We start from the raw sequence: 17,758 nt of genomic DNA, 5'->3' as shown, positions 1-17,758 counted from the left end.
CTTCGCCTCATGGGTTGAAGCAATTCTCCTGTCTCAGCCTCATGAGCAGCTGGGATTACAGGCGCCTGTCACTGCACCTGGCTAAGTTTCGTATTTTTAGTAGAAACGGGGTTTCACCATCTTGGCCGGGCTGGTCTTGAACTCCTGACCTCGTGATCCACCTGCCTCAGCCTCCCAAAGTGCTGGGATTACAGGCGTGAGTCACCACGCCTGGCCTAAACTTTTTTTAGGTAACAATATTTGCAGAAAATTTCTTTACTTAAAAAACAAAACAAAAACTCACATACATGATGAAAATACAGATTTAAGCCACCCACATGCCCAGTTGTTTTCCTTAGCATATAAATACTTGGTAGTAAGCTTTACAAAGAACTGATGCACTGAGAGACATTTTTTCTGAGCTTAACAAATCAAAAACAATTTTTAAAAATCCTTATTAACAATTAGAACAGTTTTGCTGTCAAATAAAGTAGGTCTTTTCTCTTTTGTTCTCAAAGAACCCCTTAACAAAGGAGGCACTGACAGGTACACTACACATTAACAGGAGATTTTAACACGGCTCGTAACTGCTAATCTAGTGACCATTAACTCCAAGTTTCAACTTGGAAAACATAAAACTATATTCTACTAAGAACTGATTAAAAAGCAAAAGAAAAAAAGTGACACATTAGCAGCTAGACAACAAAGCAATGACCCTTAATTTAGAAGACAACTTTTTACCAGGTACCTAAGACTCGGTAGAGTAAAACTCAGGAAAGGAGAATCAATTCTAGACCCCATCCCATAAGGACTTTAGTTTCCAAAATACCAAAACGAACTTCTTACTTCCCCTGTGGGTAGGTGCCACAGAATGAAGTCAGAGTAAAGCAATAAAATGCATATTTAGTGCATGTCAAGTAAAAGGGTATATATTCTACACGTATTGTTAAGTTTAGCCTAAAGTCTCTTTACATATCTCAAGTTCAGCTTAAAGGTTTCTCAGTACATAGAACTGTAGCCTAACTGGATGTAAACAGACCATACCTTACTCTCGTGCCAATCACTAAGTTTCAGCCAACCAAAGGCAGCGAACTGTTCAAACCATATTCAAATAAGGCAAACGCTGAACTGTAACTAATATGGCTGTTGCTGTATCTCACTTCCATTTTCCATACATCACTTTCCTTCTGTTCACAAATCTACATCAACTACACAGCTGGGCTAAAGCCTCTGAACCTATTATGCTTCAGGAGCTACCTGATTTGTGAATTGTCCTTTGCTCAATTAAACTCTGCCAAATTACATTTGTCTAAGGCTTTTCTTTTAACCTTATTCATCATAAAAAGAAAAATTTTAGTTCAAAAACTTAAAACCTGATCATCTAAAAATGAAACTGCCCAGTAGAAATGCTTAGCTCTCACTGTGGTAATTTTGTGAATGTGGAGGAAACTACTAAAACTATGATATACTAAATAGACAGCTCTATCCCACATTTATGTTTATTAAAAACTGACATAAACAAACACAACCTGTACAAAAAATATCCCAAATCCTGTATGACTTTGAAACAATAATCTTGAGAGACATTATCGCCTAGGACCCCCTCTTCCTCTGCCACGGCCACGTCCTCTTCCTCTTCCTCTGCCTCTGCCTCTTCCTGCAACTGAAGGAAAAGAAAAACAAACCAAGCTCAATTCTCTTCTGCACGAATGTTACAGAGACACCACAAATAACATTTACACACACACCTTTCCCCGTTTATAGCTCTTTATTAGCAGCTACAGTAAATAGAAGTTTCACTAGCTTCTGTTAAACGTGTTAGACTTCAGATTCTCCCCACCCCACAACACATTATCATGCAGAACCAAGAACTAAAGGCCTAGGGAGATTATTTGTTTCCTTTCCATTTATTTACTAAGAAATGTGTCAAACTTAAAAAAATAATTTTTCTTTATATCATGTCTCAAATTCACCATAAAATGATTTGAATCTCACAAAAAAAGGAAGATACATATCATAGAATAGAACACGATCACCTTGATGCCAGAGTTTTGGTAACTGAATAAAATCCAAGCAAGTTAATTCAAAACCAGGGAAGTTTAAATCTATTACATCAAATCACAATCTTATTAACTCTTCAGAAAATTAAAACTATTTTGACCTACACATAATCTAGTGCTTTAATCCATATAGCAATATCCCTGTCACTGGGTCATCCGAACTCTAGTTGAGTATCATGGTGATAGGGAATTCATCACCCAAATAAACTTATTTCATCTTCAGACAGCTAAGAATATTAGAAAATCCTGACATAGAAGTCAGTTACATTCTAAATGTTTTGCTTTTTTTTTTTTTTTTTTTTAAATACAGGGTCTCACTCTGCAGTCCAGCCTGGAGTGTAATCACACCTCACTGCAGTCTTGAACTCCTGGGCTCAAGTGATCCTCCCACCTAAGCCTCCTGAGTAGCGGGGACTACAGGTACAAGCCATCAGATCTGGCTAATTTTTTAATTTTTTGTAGAGATGAGGTCTCCCTTTGCTGCCCAAGCTGCTTTCGAACTCGTGGGCCAAAGCAATCCTCCAGCCTCAGCCTCCCAAAGTGGTGGGATTACAGGTGTTAGCCACCGTACCTGGCCACATTAGAAATCTGTACACACTGATTCTAGTCTTACCATTCCAAGCAATCAACAGTGAGTTTAAGAAGCTAATTAAGGGACATTCCACAAAATAACTGGCCCATACTCTTACAAAGTGTTAAGGTCACAAAAGGAAAACTGAGGCGAACCAGCTGATACGCATTCAAGGAAACTAAGGAAACGTAACAACTAAATGCAACCTGTTGTACTGGATTGGATCTTGGACCAGGAAAAGGACATCAGAGGGACAATCAGAGAGAAATGTGAGAAATGTCTCTAGATAATACAATAGTGCTGCATCAATGTAAAATTCCTATTTTTTGTAGTTATATGAAATTTTAACATTTAGACAATGTTGGTGAAAAGTGTATGGCAATTCCTTGTACTATTTTTGCAACTTTTTGTGTCTAAAATTATTTCAAAATGAAGTGTTAAAATGGGGAAAAAAACAGTTTGAGGAGTGTTGTAAAAAACAACAACAATAAAAGGGCTGGGCACCTGTAATCCCAGCTACTCGGGAGGTTGAGGCAGGAGAATTGCTTGAACCCGGGAGGCAGAGGTTGTATTGAGAGGAGATCGCGCCACGGCATTCCAGCCTGGGCGACAGAGCGAGACAGTCTCAAAAAAAAAAAAAAAGAAATAAAAAGAAAAGAAAATGGACCAGGTATGATGGTGGCTCACACCTGTAATCCCAGCACTTTGAGAGGCTACAGCAGGATTGTTTGAGACCAAGAGTTCAAGACTAGCCTGGACAACATAGGGAGACCCTGTCTCTACAAAAAAATTAAAAAATTAGCCAGATTTGGTGGTGCATATCTGTATAAAAGAAAGATAAATTAAGAAAACAACTTTTTAAGAAGTGGGGAGTGGGTGGGGGGCAGGCATGAATACTTTTATTTATTTATTTTTTTGAGACAGAGTTTTTCACTCTTGTTGCCCAGACTGGAGTGCAATGGCACGATCTCAGCTCACTGCATGGGCCGCGGCGCCCAGCCAATTTCAGTTATTTTAAAACATACTATTTTAAATGTGTACACACAAAAACAGTAAGTCTAGGATGCATGTTAAAATGAACCAAATTGACCACATTCATCTCCAATTTCTTCTGAAATAGTATTTATGATAGAAAAGGAACAAAAATTATAAGTACCCAGAAGAACAAAGAAAAGCAGAGAAAACACAGTAGATAAAAGATTTCAGCTGGGTGCGGTAGCTCATGCCTGTAATCCCAGCACTTTGGAAGGCTGAGGCAGGTGAATCACTTGAGGTCAGGGGTATGAGACCAGCCTGACGAACACGATGAAACCCCGTCTCTACTAAAAATACAAAATTAGCTGGGTGCGGTGGCACACACCTAGAATCCCAGCTACTTGGGAGGCTGAAACAGAAGAATCGTTTGAACCCAGGAGGCAGAGGTTGCAGTGAGCTGAGATCGCGTCACTGCACTCCAGCTTGGGTAACAAGAGTGAAACTCCATGTTAAAAAAAACAAAAAACAAAAACAAGAAAACAAGAAAACAAAAAAAATTTTTTTCACCAAAATTTTAAATCAGAAAGTAGACTGGGAACTGTAACATTTAGTAAAGGAAGAATAACTTCTGAAAAATCTAACACTCAGAAGCATGGAGTAAGATGATATGAGGTAGGGGGCTTTCAATCAACTCCCTCACAGGTATGTAGGTAGTAAAAAAATGTAGAATAACCCTAAAGACATTAAGGCAAAAAGTCCTCAGATTTGAAAATACAGTCAGCCTTCAATATCCATGGGTTCCACATCCATGGATTTAACCAACTTTAGGCCTATGATGGTTGTCAGACTTTTTCTTGTCATTAATGCCTAAACAATACAATATAACTATCTACAGAGCATTTACATTATACTGGGTATTACAAGTAATCTAGAGATGATTTAAAGTGTACAAAAGGATGTGCAGAGGTTAGACGGAAACACTATTACCATTTTATGAAAAGGGACTTGAGCATCTGTAGATTTTGGTACCCACAGGGGGTTCTTGCAAAGTGGAAAGCAGCATGATTAACAGGACCGAGAGAGAGGTTAAATCATTATTTTTCAAGCTATGGATTACAATCCTATTATTATCTTATTTTGAAACAGAGTCTCACTCTGTAGCCCAGGCCGGAGTGCAGTGGCATGATCTTGGCTCACAGCAACCTCCGCCTCCCGGGTTCAAGTGATTCTTCTGCCTCAGCCTCCCGAGTAACTGGGACTAAAGGCACGCGCCACCACGCCCATTTTTTTTTTCTTTTGCATTTTTAGTAGAGATGGGGTTTCTCCATGTTTACCAGGCTGGTCTGGAATTCCTGGCGTCAGGTGATCTGCCCGCCTCGGCCTCCCAAAGTGCTGGGATTACAGGTGTGAGCCATCTTGCCTGACTGCATCAATATTTGCTTTTTTTTTTTTTTTTTTTTTTTTAAGACAGTGGCTCTCTCTGTCGCCCAGGCTGGAGTGCAGTGGTGAGATCTCAGCTGCAACCTCTGCCTCCTGGGTTCAAGCGATTCTCCTGCCTCAGCCTCCTGAGTAGCTGGGATTACAGGCAACCACCACCACGCCCAATTTTTTTTTTGCATTTTTAGTACAGACGAGGTTTCACCACGTTGGCCAGGCTGGTCTCGAACTCCTGACCTCGTGATCCACCCGCCTTGGCCTCCCAAAGTGCTAGGATTACAGGCGTGAGCCACTGTGTCCGGCCGCATCAATGTTTTTAATAGCAATTAAAAACATTGTTTTTAATATAACCTGTTTTTAATATAACCAGGAGTTATAATACACATTATAGGAAATATTAAACAACAAAGACATTTATGTTGTTTGCAAATATTTATATTATGAATAGTGTGGATTAGCATTAGCATTAACAAAAATTTTTATAATCCTTCAAACTTACCAGCTTCCCTTTTCTTAGATTTCACCTTAGGTTCAACATCCACAAGTAGTGTATCCAGAGGTAAACTGTCTGGTAGAATAAAATACCGAATGTTATTTCCTCGAATACTCAGCGTTTCTAGCTGTACAGGTTCTCTGTTCTTCAGGGTCATTTTCACAGCTTTAAGATGTGTATTCATGCTGACATCCACACCTAAAAAGAAAAATAATTGGGCAGTTATTAGCATGATAAAAGTCAGGCAACTAATTAATCTACTGAGCCACAGTAAATACTGGACTACAAAAGAATACTGTTCTGCTACAGTGCAAGTTTTCTTTTTTTTTTTTTTTTGAGACAGAGTCTCGCTCTGTCACCCAGGCTGGAGTGCAGTGGCCAGATCTCAGCTCACTGCAAGCTCCGCCTCCCGGGTTCACGCCATTCTCCTGCCTCAGCCTCCCGAGGAGCTGGGACTACAGGCGCCGCCACCTCGCCCGGCTCGTTTTTTGTATTTTTAGTAGAGACGGGGTTTCAACGTGTTAGCCAGGATGGTCTCGATCTCCTGACCTCGTGATCCGCCCGTCTCGGCCTCCCAAAGTGCTGGGATTACAGGCTTGAGCCACCGCGCCCGGCCAACAGTGCAAGTTTTCTATGACACAATTTAGCACATGTGCAACTGGTAAATGGGGGAATAATGTCAGTATAAATCAGCAGTGTTTCCTTCCTAGAGATTTTTCCTAGCACACTAATGTTTCGCTTACAGAAATGAATGCAGCAAGCAATGGAAGAACCCTGACTGGGCTTTAGGCTCACTACTGATCTGACAGGTATTTCTTCAATGTTTCTCCCACTGTCTTTGTAACTTCCTCATAATCCCCATTCCACCAAACCTCACCTTTGTTTCTGCTTCTCTCTATATATAATAATTGTTACCGCTTTTGTTAAGAATATTTTGATTACAAAGTTACACAGGCTTTTAAGTAGTCTGCAACACCTATTTTTCTCATTAAGCTATTATTTTTAGTATGAGAGTTTACAAAATACAAAGTAATTCTTCAGGGTGATTATATGACATTATAGCTGAAACACCTGAATATTGAAGCCTTTACCAAATTATACCTGAACTAATGGGATAACTAAAGACTTACTTAGGCCAGGTGCAGTGGCTCACGCCTGTAATCCCAGCACTTTGGGAGGCCAAGGCAGGCAGATCAACTGAGGTCTTCTGACCAGCCTGGTCCAGTTCAAGACCAGCCTGGCTGACATGCTGAAACCTCATCTCTACTAAAAATACAAAAATTAGGCCAGGTGCAGTGACTTGACTCACACCTGAAATCCCAGCACTCTGGGAGGCCGAGGCAGATGGATCATGAAGTCACAAGTTCGAGACCAAAACCCCATCTCTACCAAAAATAATCGGACCCTGGAGGCGGAGGTTGCAGTGAGCTGAGACTGTGCCACTGCACTCCAGCCTGGGCAACAGAGTGAGAATCTGTCTCAAAAAAAAAAAAAAAAAAAAAAATTTACCCAGGCATGGTGGCAAGCACCTGTAGTCCCAGCCACTCGGGAGGCTGAGACAAAAGAATTGCTTGACCCCAGGCAGCGGAAGTTACAGTGAGCTGAGATTGTGCCACTGCACTTAGGCCCAGGTGACAGAGCAAAACTCTGTTTAAAAAAAAAAAAAAAATCAATTACATAATTCAGACAAAAGAATAAGGATGTGTACTACAATAACGTTCATTAAGTAATCAAAAAATAAACTCTGGATAGCAGGTAAAAGAGAAGAAAACAATGTTATAAAATGTTTATAAAACCTCCGTACCTGTGATTGTTCCATGGACCTGTGTTCCGTTCTTCAATTCAATGGTTACAGTTTCATGACTCAATTTCATCAAAAATCTATAAATAGGAATAAAACCATTAATTTTTACCTGCAACACTTTAAAATCACATTTATTAAGGTGAAAAGGTGAAACAGCTAGACGCTGAAAATTTGTAGATGCTATCTGCATCAATTCCTATCGATAATATGCTAACAATTTCAGCTTTCCTGAATTATATCCTCAACCTTTATGAAGGAACACAACAATACTAACATAAACTGTCATTTGGACGTTTCTAATTCTCAAACCTCAAATCCAGACATACAAGATCTCAGACTCATTATAAACCATGAAAAAGAAATAAAGAATTACAGTTGGTAAAAAGATTACAAGTTTATTACAATATTTATATATAAAGCAAAAATATCGCTTCCTAACTCCCTGCACTGTGGGTATGTAGGATTATTATTCCAGATCATTTTATATGCACATTCATAAGCATATATACAGATTTCTTTTTACATAAATTGGGTCATATTTTATTCACATCTGTAACTTGTAGTTCTCGTTTAGCAGTTTATATTGGATATATTCCCATTTCAACATACAAAACAGTCTAAGAACTGAGACTGGGTACGGTGGCTCATGCCTGTAATCCCAGCACTAAGGGAGACCAAAGTGGGCAGATCATCTGAGGTCAGGAGTCCAAGACCAGCCTGGCCAACATGGTGAAACCCCATCTCTATAAAAACAAAAAAATGAGCTGGGCAGGATGGCATGCGCCTGTAATCCCAGCTACTCAGGAGGCTGAGGCAGGAGAATCGCTTAAACCTGGGAGGCAGAGGTTGCAGTGAGCTGAGATCGCACCACTGCACTCCAGCCTGGGGAGAGAGCAAGACTCCATTTCAAAAAAAACAAAATTAGCCAGGCATGATGGAGCACGCCTGTAATCCCAGCTACTTGGAACCCGGCAGGCAGAGGCTACAGTGAGGCGAGATTGTTCCACTGCACTCCAGCCTGAGCGACACAGCAAGACTCCATCTAAAAAAAAAAGCCAAAATAACAAAATAACATTCTAAGAACTGAAAAGTATTCCACTATACGGAAATGTCAAAATTTATTACCTCCCTGTTGATGAACATTACTTTGGTTCAATTTTTTCCCATTACAAACCCAATTATGCAAACCCTCACCAACACAAATTGCTGTAAGTCTTTCAAATTTTTGTCAATTTGATGGGGGGGGGGAATTTGTTTTTCCTTAATTACTTGTGAGACTGAATATATTTTCATTAATAAGGGAAAATTATTTCTTCCGTGAATTACCTGTTCACATTATTCACACATTCTCAATTAGGTTGAGTTTTTCTTTTATTTTCTACTGGTTTGCCGGTCATTCAAGTTTGTGGTTTATGGTTTCTTTAGTCACACAAACTTTTTTCACTTTTATGTTTTGAATTTGTTCATCTTCCTGGGATACATAATTTGCCTAGGAAAGGGTTTTTTCTATGCCAAGATTGTAAAAGATAGTATCTTATTTTCTTCTACTTTTAATCTACTTGGAATTGATCTTTTTTATGCAGTGTAAGGCAAAAATCTGTCTTTATTACTTTCCCCAACTGAATAGCCAGTTGCCTTGATAATATATAATAAACAATCTATCCACTTCTCACTTCATCTAGATTTCTGTTCTCCCCTTTTTATAAAATTTTGCAGAGGAAGAAAAGTTGAAGGGTTTACAAATACAGTGCAGAGGTTAATGCCTGTAATTTCACCACTTTGAGAGGCCAAGGTGGGATGATTGCTTGAGGCCAGGAGTTCGAGACCTGCCTGGTCAACAGAGCAAGATCCTGTCTCTACAAAAATAAAAACAAAAAAATTTAGTTGGTCGGGCACGGTAGCTCATGCCCGTAACCCCAGCACTTTGGAAGGCTGAGGTAGGTGGATTACGAGGTCAGGAGTTGGAGACCAGCGTGGCCAATATGGTGAAACCCCATCTCTACTAAAAATACAAAAAATTAGCTGGGTGTGGTGGTGCAAGTCTGTAATCCCAGCTACTCAGGAGGCTGAGGCAGGAGTATCACTTGAACTTGGGAGGCAGAGGTTGCAGTGAGCCAAGATCGTGCCATTGTGCTGCAGACTGGGTGACAGAGCAAGACTCCACCTCAAAATAAAATAAAAATAAAAAATTAGCTGAGCATGTTGGTTCATGCCTGTAGTCCCAGTTCCTTGGAATCTGAGGTGGGAGGATCACTTGAGCCCAGACTTCAAGGTTGCAACGAGCCATGATTGTGTCACTGCCCTGGAGCCTGTGTGGCGGAGAAAGACTCTGTCTTTTTAAAAAATTCTATTTTTTTTTTTTTTTGAGACAGACTCTCACTGTCGGTGAGGCTGGAGCACAGTGGCATGATCTTGGTTCACTGCAACCTCCGCCTCTTGAGTTCAAGCAATTCTGCCTCAGCCTCCCAAGTAGCTGGGACTACAGGCACCTGCCACCACACCTGGATGATTTTTGCATTTTTAGTAGACACAGGGTTTCACCATGTTGGGCTGGTCTCGAACTTCTGATCTCAGGTGATCTGCCCACCTCAGCCTCCCAAAGTGCTGGGATTATAGGCGTAAGCCACGGGGCCTGGCCCCCCCCCTTTTTTTTTTTTTTTAAAGACAAGAGTCTTAGCCAGGTGCAGTTGCTCATGCCTGTAATCCCAGCACTTTGGAAGGCCGAGGCAGGCGGATCACCTGAGGTCAGGAGTTTGAGACAACCCTGGTTAACATGGCGAAACCCCATCTCTACTAAAAATACAAAAAAATTAGCCAGACTTGGTGGCACATTACTGTAATCCCAGCTACTGGAGAGGCTGAGGCAGAAGAATTGCTCGAGCCCAGGAGGTGGAGGTTGCAGTGAGCCAAGATTGTGCCACTAAACTCTAGCCTGGACAATAGAGCGAGACTCCATCAAAAACAAACAAACAAACAAAAACAGATCACACCATCTCAAAGTAAGTTGTAGGCATTATGACACTTCAGCATGCATTTTCTAATGACGTTCTCCTATGTAACCATAATCTCACAATCAAATCTAAGAAAATGAACCCTACACTATCATACAATACACAGTTCATATACAAACTTTTAGTCTGTAATATACACTTTATATTAATAGATCCTATCATCTATCACACTAAATGGTACATGTAAGATAACCTATTATCCTCCCGCACTAGACTATTGTTGAGGGTAGGGATCGTAACCTCTATATCTAATCCTAGACTGTAATAGGCACTGAATAATGCTGGCAGAAATGTTTCAATGAATAAAGGGAAACCAACCTTAAAATGCCTTTTTTAAATTTCTTTTTTCTTTTTGTGGTATAGACAGCCATCACAAAAACAATTACTTGGTCTGGGATATAACAAGCCTCAAACTTCAAAAAGACTCATGAGTTGAATCTCTTTTTATATATGACATCAAGAAAATGTTTCTCTCAATGAATTGGTAACACTTGATTTCATCAGATAATTATTCAGCTCCAAATTTAACAATCAATAATAACTAGAAAAGCCTCGAATTTTGAACGAATGGCTTCCTCCCATTATCAAGTTTTTGTTTTTATCTTTTTTTTAATCTTTTTTAATCTTTTTTTTTGAGATGGAGATCGTGCAGCGGCACAATCTCGGCTCACTGCAAGCTCCGCCTCCCAGGTTCACGCCATTCTCCTGTCTCAGCCTCTGGAGTAGCTGGGACTACAGGCACCTGCCACCACGCCCGGCTAATTTTTGTATTTTTAGTAGTTTCACCATGTTAGCCAGGATGGTCTCGATCTCCTGACCTCGTGATCCACCCGCCTCGGCCTCCCAAAGTGCTGGGATTACAGGCGTGAGTCACCGCGCCCAGCCTGTTTTTATCTTTTATACGAACTTATTATCCCAGTTAGTGTAAGAACTTTTACTATAAAAGTTCTTCAAATCATTTTTGGAAGCAAAGAAGACAAATAAAAGGAAAAAAAAATACCTTATGTGGCCAGGCGCAGAGGCTCAGGTACATAAAAGATATGTAAAAATAACCATAAGTTGTAGAATGCAATAGAGATATACAGAGGTTTTTAGCTTAGGTTTTTTCCCTGAGTAGCTGAGACTATAGGCATGTGCCACCATGCCCGGCTAATATTTTTTAAATTTTTAAATTTTTTGTAGAGATGTGGTTTTGCCATGTTGCCTAGGCTGGTCTTAAACTCCTGGGATCAAGCAATCAGTCTGCCTCAGTCTCCCAAAGTGCTGGGATTACAAGCTTGAGCCACTGCACTCAGCTACACACAGGTTTTTTTTACTAAGAATATACTGTAGCATGTGGAGAAGGGAATCAGGTATTAGGGGACTTCTAGTGAGAAGCCTTAAAAAGTTGGAAATACGCAGCAAGAAGAAACAAAAGAAAAATACAGCATAAGGCACAGAGTAATTACAGATATTAAGATGGAGTCTCACTGTGTTGCCCAGGCTGGAGTGCAAGGGCACAATCTCAATCTGAGCTCACGACAACCTCCACCTCCCGGGTTCAAGCGATTCTTGTGCCTCAGTCTCCCAAGTAGCTGAGCGCACACAACCACAACCAGCTAATTTTTGTATTTTTAGTAGAGACAGGGTTTCATCATGTTGGCCCAGCTGGTCTCTAACTCCTGACCTCAAGTGATCCGCCAGCCTCGGCCTCACAAAATGCTATGATAACAAGCATGAGCCACCACGCCAGACCGATGAAATGTTAAGTTCAATATTTAAGGTCCTATGAGTAGAGAGGAGTTAGGCAGGTTCCCTTCTCGGAAAGCCCTAAGCTCTGTTAGAGAATCCCTCTAGGAGAGCTACTGAAGGATTTTCATCAATGAAGAGGAGTACCAGGCTCATACGCACATTTAAAAGAGAACCTAGGACAAATGTTCAGAAACAGATTTTAGAAAGACAAGAGACAAAAGTATAATCTCTAGGAAGACAAATTATGTGACTAGAGCAGTACATATACAAGTTAAAACTACAGTAATTGAGATATAAGGAACAACAAATAGATCAATGAAACAATACAAGCAAACATTTATTTCTGGTCCCACATTTACATGGTTGATTTAGCTGGGATTACAGGCGCTTGCCACCACAATCAGCTAATTTTTTTGTTTTTGTTTTTTTTTTTTTTTTAGTAGAGACTGGGTTTCTCAAGTTCAAGGCCAGCCTGGGCAACACAGGAAGACTCTCAACTTTTAAGAAACAAAACAGGCTGGGCATGGTGGCCCATGCCTGTAATCCCAACACTTTGGGAGGCCGAGGCAGGCGGATCATGAGGTCAAGAGATGGAGACCATCCTGGTCAACAAGGTGAAATCCCGTCTCTATTAAAAACACAAAAATTAGTTGGGCATGGTGGCGTGCGCCTATAGTTTCGGCTACTCGGGAGGTTGAGGCAGGAGAATCGCTTGCACCCGGGAGGCAGAGGTTGCAGTGAGCCGAGATTGCGCCACTGCACTCCAGCCTAGTGACAGAGTGAGACTTTGTCTCAAACAAAAACAAAAACAAAAAGACAAAAACAGGCTGGGCATGATGACTCACGCTTGTAATCCCAACACTTTGCGAGGCCAAGGCAGGTGGACCATGAGGTCAGGAGTTCGAGACCAGCTTGGCCAACATAGTGAAACCTTGTCTCTACTAAAAATACAAAAATCAGCCAGGTGTGGTGGCACATGCCTGTAGTCCCAGCTACTCGGGAGGCTGAGGCGGGAGAATCACTTGAATCTGGGAGGTAGAGGATGCAGTGAACCAAGATCGTGTCATTGTACTCCAGCCTGGGTGACAGAGTGAGAATCCATCTCAAAAACAAACAAATAAACAAGGAAAAAACCAACTAAACCCTAAGGAGATGCCACTACATACCCACTAAAATGGCTAAAATTAAAGACTGAGCAAACACCACCACACACTGGTGAGGATGTGGAGCAATTGTTATTCTAATATATTGTTACTGGAAGTGTAAAATGGTACAACCACTTTGGAAAATGGTCTGGAAATTTCTCATAAAGCTAAACACATAACAACTATGCTACAGTCCATCAACTCCACTCTTACGTATTCACCCACAAGAGTTTATTTCCCTCCAAAAACTTGAAGAATATTCGACGTTGCTGTAAACAAAATACATAAGTTTTTATTTATTTTCTTTTCTTGTAATTTTTTAAAATATAGAGCTTTTTTTTCTTGAGCGGAGTCTCCCTCTGTTGCCCAAGCTGGAGTACAATGGTGTGATCTCAGCTCACTGCAATCTCCACCTCCCAGGTTCAAGGGATTCTCCGGCCTCAGCCTCCCTCGCAGCTGGGATTACAGGCACCTGCCACCACACCCAGCTACTTTTTTGGTATTTTTAGTAGAGACGGGGTTTCACCATGATGCTCAGGCTAGTCTCAAATTCCTGACTCAAGTGATCCACCCGCCTCGACCTCCCATAGTGCTGGGATTACAGACATGAGTCACTGTGCCCAGCCTAAAATACAGAACTTCCAAACACACAAGGTACTAATATCCAGTAATAAAAACGAACACATCACTGATACACTTCACAATGTGGATGAATCTCAAAAACATGTGAGTAAAAGGAGTTTTACACAAAAATACTTTGTGATTCCAAATATATGAAATTCTAGTGCAGGCAAAATTCATGTATGGTGGAAGAAACTGGTTGCATCTAGGGGTATGGAGCCAGAGGTTGCCTGGGAAAGGCTTGAGGAAACTGAGGTTTTGGTAATGTTACTTCTCTTGATACGGGTTTAGGTTACAAAAGTGCTTACGTTTTTCAGTAGCAGGAAATATACGCTGCATTTCATTGTGTTAAGATATTTACCTCAAAAAGGAAATCAAAAATCCATGAGTGGGATAAAAAGGGCCTGAAACTCAATGGTGGTGACTGGAATGAAAGGAGGCTACTATGGGCAGGACAAATACACAATTATCCCTCCCTAACTGAACCCAGGAACCAAATGGATTCAACTTATTTTCAGATGAATCTTTCAGTATCTGAATTCTTTCTACTTAGTGAAACTTAGGTATCAAATAGTCAGATAACACGGTGTCCCTCAGTATCAAAACACACTATTTGAACCCAAAAAACAAACAGGAAAATGTGGGACACTTTTATGCAGCAGGTAAAACTGCCAAAACTGGCAATGTATCAAATGTCAAGGCCATCAGGAGAGAAAAAGTCAACAGAAGTATATTGAAGTATACTGAAAATGCAAACCAGTTCGTCAAACAATCATTTTCTGGAGGAAAAATACATTCCAAATATAGAAAAAAAATTTCTTTCTATATTTGACCTAAGACACAAAACAGGATTCAGTCCAGGTATTAAAAATTACTGGAAAATTGCCGTAACATGCAGTATCTTTAAAGGGAACAAATGAAATTCAAGGTGTATTACACAAAATTGAACTATGAGTAGATTAAAATTCAGATTGGCAGGTATGGAGAAATTTCAAAAAATGTTGTAATTTTCTTTTTTGAGACAGAGTCTCGCTCTGTTGCCCAGGCTGGAGCGCAGTGGAGCGACCTCGGCTCACTACAACCTCCCGGGATCAAGCGCCTCTCTTACCTCAGCCTCCTGAGTAGCTGGGATTACAGGCGCCCGCCACCACGCCCGGCTAATTTTTGTATTTTTTCGAAAGACAGGGTTTCACGTTGACCAGGCAGGTCCTGAACTCCTGACTTCAGGCGATCCGCCTGCCTCAGCCTCCCAAAGTGCTGGGATTACAGGCAGGAACCACTGCGTCCAGCCTAAAAAATGCACTTTAAATTCTATGACTTCCTATCCAAAATTATAGTTCAAATAAAAATACACCAAAAATTAACCTTAATTGTCTTTTGTACCAACTCTTCCCTGAATACAATTTTTTTTTTTTTTGAGGCGGAGTCTTGCTCTGTTGCCCAGACTGGAGCATAGTGGCCGATCTCAGCTCACTGCAACCTCTGCCTCCTGGGTTCAAGCGATTCTCCTGCCTCAGCCTCCTGAGTAGCTGGGATTACAGGCGCGCGCCACTACGCCCGGCTAATTTTTGTAATTTTAGTAGAGACGGGGTTTCACCATGTTGGTCAGGCTGGTCTCGAACTCCTGACCTAGTGATCTGCCCGCCTTGGCATCCTAAAAGTGCTGGGATTATAGGTGTGAGCCACTGCGCCTGGCCTCCTCCCTGAATATTGAAAGCTTTTATGTGTTATTTAAAACGTTTCAAACAAACGTTATTTCAGACGTTATCTACTTGTCTGTCATCCCCACTAACCAGAAAGCTCCAACAAGGCTCTGCCTTTTAAAAAATCCTATTACCAGCGCCCAGTAGGTAACAGGTGCCCAATAACTATTTAGCGGACAATGACAATCCTTGACTCAACAGGAAAGAAACAAGCTAAATATTTGTAATTGCTGGCTTAGTTATTAGAAACGTCTGCCTCTGTTCCAGGCTCAGTCTCAAGGAAAAAGACCAAAACCAAATGTACTTGCAGGTAGTTTGGAATTAGTCTCCAGAAGACTCACCGAAGTGGCAGGGTCTATTTCTCTCGAAAGAAATAAAACAGAATAACTATATATTATCTGGGTAATCAGCCATAATTGCGTTGTGATAATTTCTGCCCTATATTGGGAGATTTTCCTAAATAAAAAGCCTACCTTAACAGGAAAGAGGTGGAATAATCAATCATAGGTCTAAAGAGAATCAAAAGATAAACTTAAAAATCGGCCGGGGGCCGTGGCTCACACCTGTAATCTCAGCCCTTTGGGAGGGCGAGGCAGGCAGAACGCTTGAGCCCAAATTTCGAGACCAGCCTCGTCAACAAAGTGAGACACCGTCTTATTTAAAAAAAACAAAAACAAAAACAAAAACTTGTGAAGCCAGAAGTCCTTCTCTGATTTAAAATAGTTTGCAAACAGGTTTGTTTCCAGATAAGCTCATACAACTTTCTAAGTACTCTTAAGTAGGGCTGGAGTTCCACTCAAAAAGAAAATCAGTAACTGTAAGAGTGAGATGTCTCCCAGGCGGCGCTGCACCTTGAAAGCCTCTAAGTCACTAGGCGGGAAGAAAAGGCTCGGCCTTTATACCAGTCTCTTGGAAGACACGCGGAATCCATGAGCGACCCAGGCGGAAGCCCAGGCCCGAGCACGAGCTGTGGGCGCAGTAAGGCCGGCCGTTACAGGCCGCGCACACGCGGCTTTCCCGCCTCCTTCAAATGGGAGAGCCCAGCCTTCCGGACTCCCGGCCAAGCCCTCCCTCCACAGCCCCCAGAGCTGCTTGGTCACTCCCTCACCTCACGAGCTTCATCCTAGCGACGCCGTCACCCTTCGGGTCCGATAGCGCACACAATCCAACAACCGAATACCCACTGCAGTATGAATGGCCGGAAGCGCCTACTCCAGGGACTCCGGTCGTAAAGGGCGCGCGGAGCACCGCAGACGCACGGCGGAAACGCCGAGGCTGCGCTGGGCCGCACTCTCTTCCGGTCGCGAGGAGCGCGACTGCGGCCCCTGGCGGCTGGAGGTTGCCTTGCCACGACTGAAGGTGTTGAGGGCTGGTCTAAGAGGAAAAGTGTCCTACAAGAGCGGGAGATTCGAAGAGATTAAATCCAATTAATAGGATTGTCGCACTTTGGGAGGCCGAAGCGGGGGGGGGGGGGTATCACCTGAGGTCAGGAGTTCAAGACCAGCCTGGCCAATAGGGTGAAACCCCCGTCTGTACTAAAAATACAAAAAATTACCTGGATGTGGTGGCGGGCGCCTGTTATCCCAGCTACTCGGGAGGCTGAGGCAGGAGAATCGCTTGAACCCGGGAGACGGAGGTTGCAGTGAGCCGAGATCGCACCACTGCACTCCTGCCTGGGCAATAAGAGCGAAACTCCGTCACACACACACACACACACACACACACACACACACACACACAAAATAGTGCTATCACCATCACGTTTCTGAAAATAGTGCTATCACCATCACGTTTCTGAACAGCAGGACACCGTGAGTGCAGCACCTAATATAAATTCCTCACTGAACGAAAATAAGTTCTTAGAGAAGCGCAAAGGATTATGCTAATTCTGTTCCAACACCAGGAACCTTAGCATTACTTAATGTACCTGAAGCAATTCACACAATGGGCCGGGCGCTGTGGCTCACGCCTGTAATTCCAGCACTTTGGGAGTCCGAGGCGGGCAGATAGCGAGGTCAAGAGATCAAGGCCGTGCTGGCCAACATGTCTCTACTAAAAATACAAAAATTAGCTGGGCGTGGTGGCACACGCCTGTAGTCCCAGTTACTCAGGAGGCTGAGGCAGGAGAATCCCTTGAACCCAGAAGGTGGAGGTTGCAGTGACCCGAGATCGCGCCACTGCACTCTAGCCTGGCAACAGAGCGAGACTCTGTCTCAAAAAATAATAAT

The 17,758-nt window shown here is 42.0% G+C and overlaps 1 protein-coding gene across 1 annotated transcript; it reads right to left on the bottom strand.

Annotated features, from left to right (window-relative positions):
• Window positions 1-452: 452 nt before the first annotated feature.
• SNRPD1 (small nuclear ribonucleoprotein D1 polypeptide) lies at window positions 453-16,803 on the bottom strand. Its single transcript, XM_010354881.2, has 4 exons — window positions 16,639-16,803; window positions 7,320-7,396; window positions 5,522-5,713; window positions 453-1,642 (listed from the first exon to the last, which is right to left on the bottom strand). Exons 1-4 carry the CDS (start codon window positions 16,650-16,652, stop codon window positions 1,566-1,568), a joined length of 360 nt encoding a protein of 119 aa, XP_010353183.1. The 5' UTR covers window positions 16,653-16,803; the 3' UTR covers window positions 453-1,565.
• Between the last annotated feature and the right edge of the window lie 955 nt (window positions 16,804-17,758).

Source organism: Rhinopithecus roxellana, chromosome 21 (genome assembly GCF_007565055.1).
Source record: "Rhinopithecus roxellana isolate Shanxi Qingling chromosome 21, ASM756505v1, whole genome shotgun sequence".
NCBI lineage: Eukaryota > Metazoa > Chordata > Mammalia > Primates > Cercopithecidae > Rhinopithecus > Rhinopithecus roxellana.
Note: the sequence above shows the minus strand (reverse complement) of the source record. Positions and strands in the feature narration are given on the sequence as shown.

Excerpts from the sequence above, each read along its gene's own strand:
- SNRPD1 (XM_010354881.2), bottom strand. Across the intron at positions 5,714-7,319 it reads GGTCCATGGAACAATCACAG|GTGTGGATGTCAGCATGAAT; the intron begins GTACGGAGGTTT and ends TTTTCTTTTTAG. Across the intron at positions 1,643-5,521 it reads ATCTAAGAAAAGGGAAGCTG|TTGCAGGAAGAGGCAGAGGC; the intron begins GTAAGTTTGAAG and ends CTTTTCCTTCAG.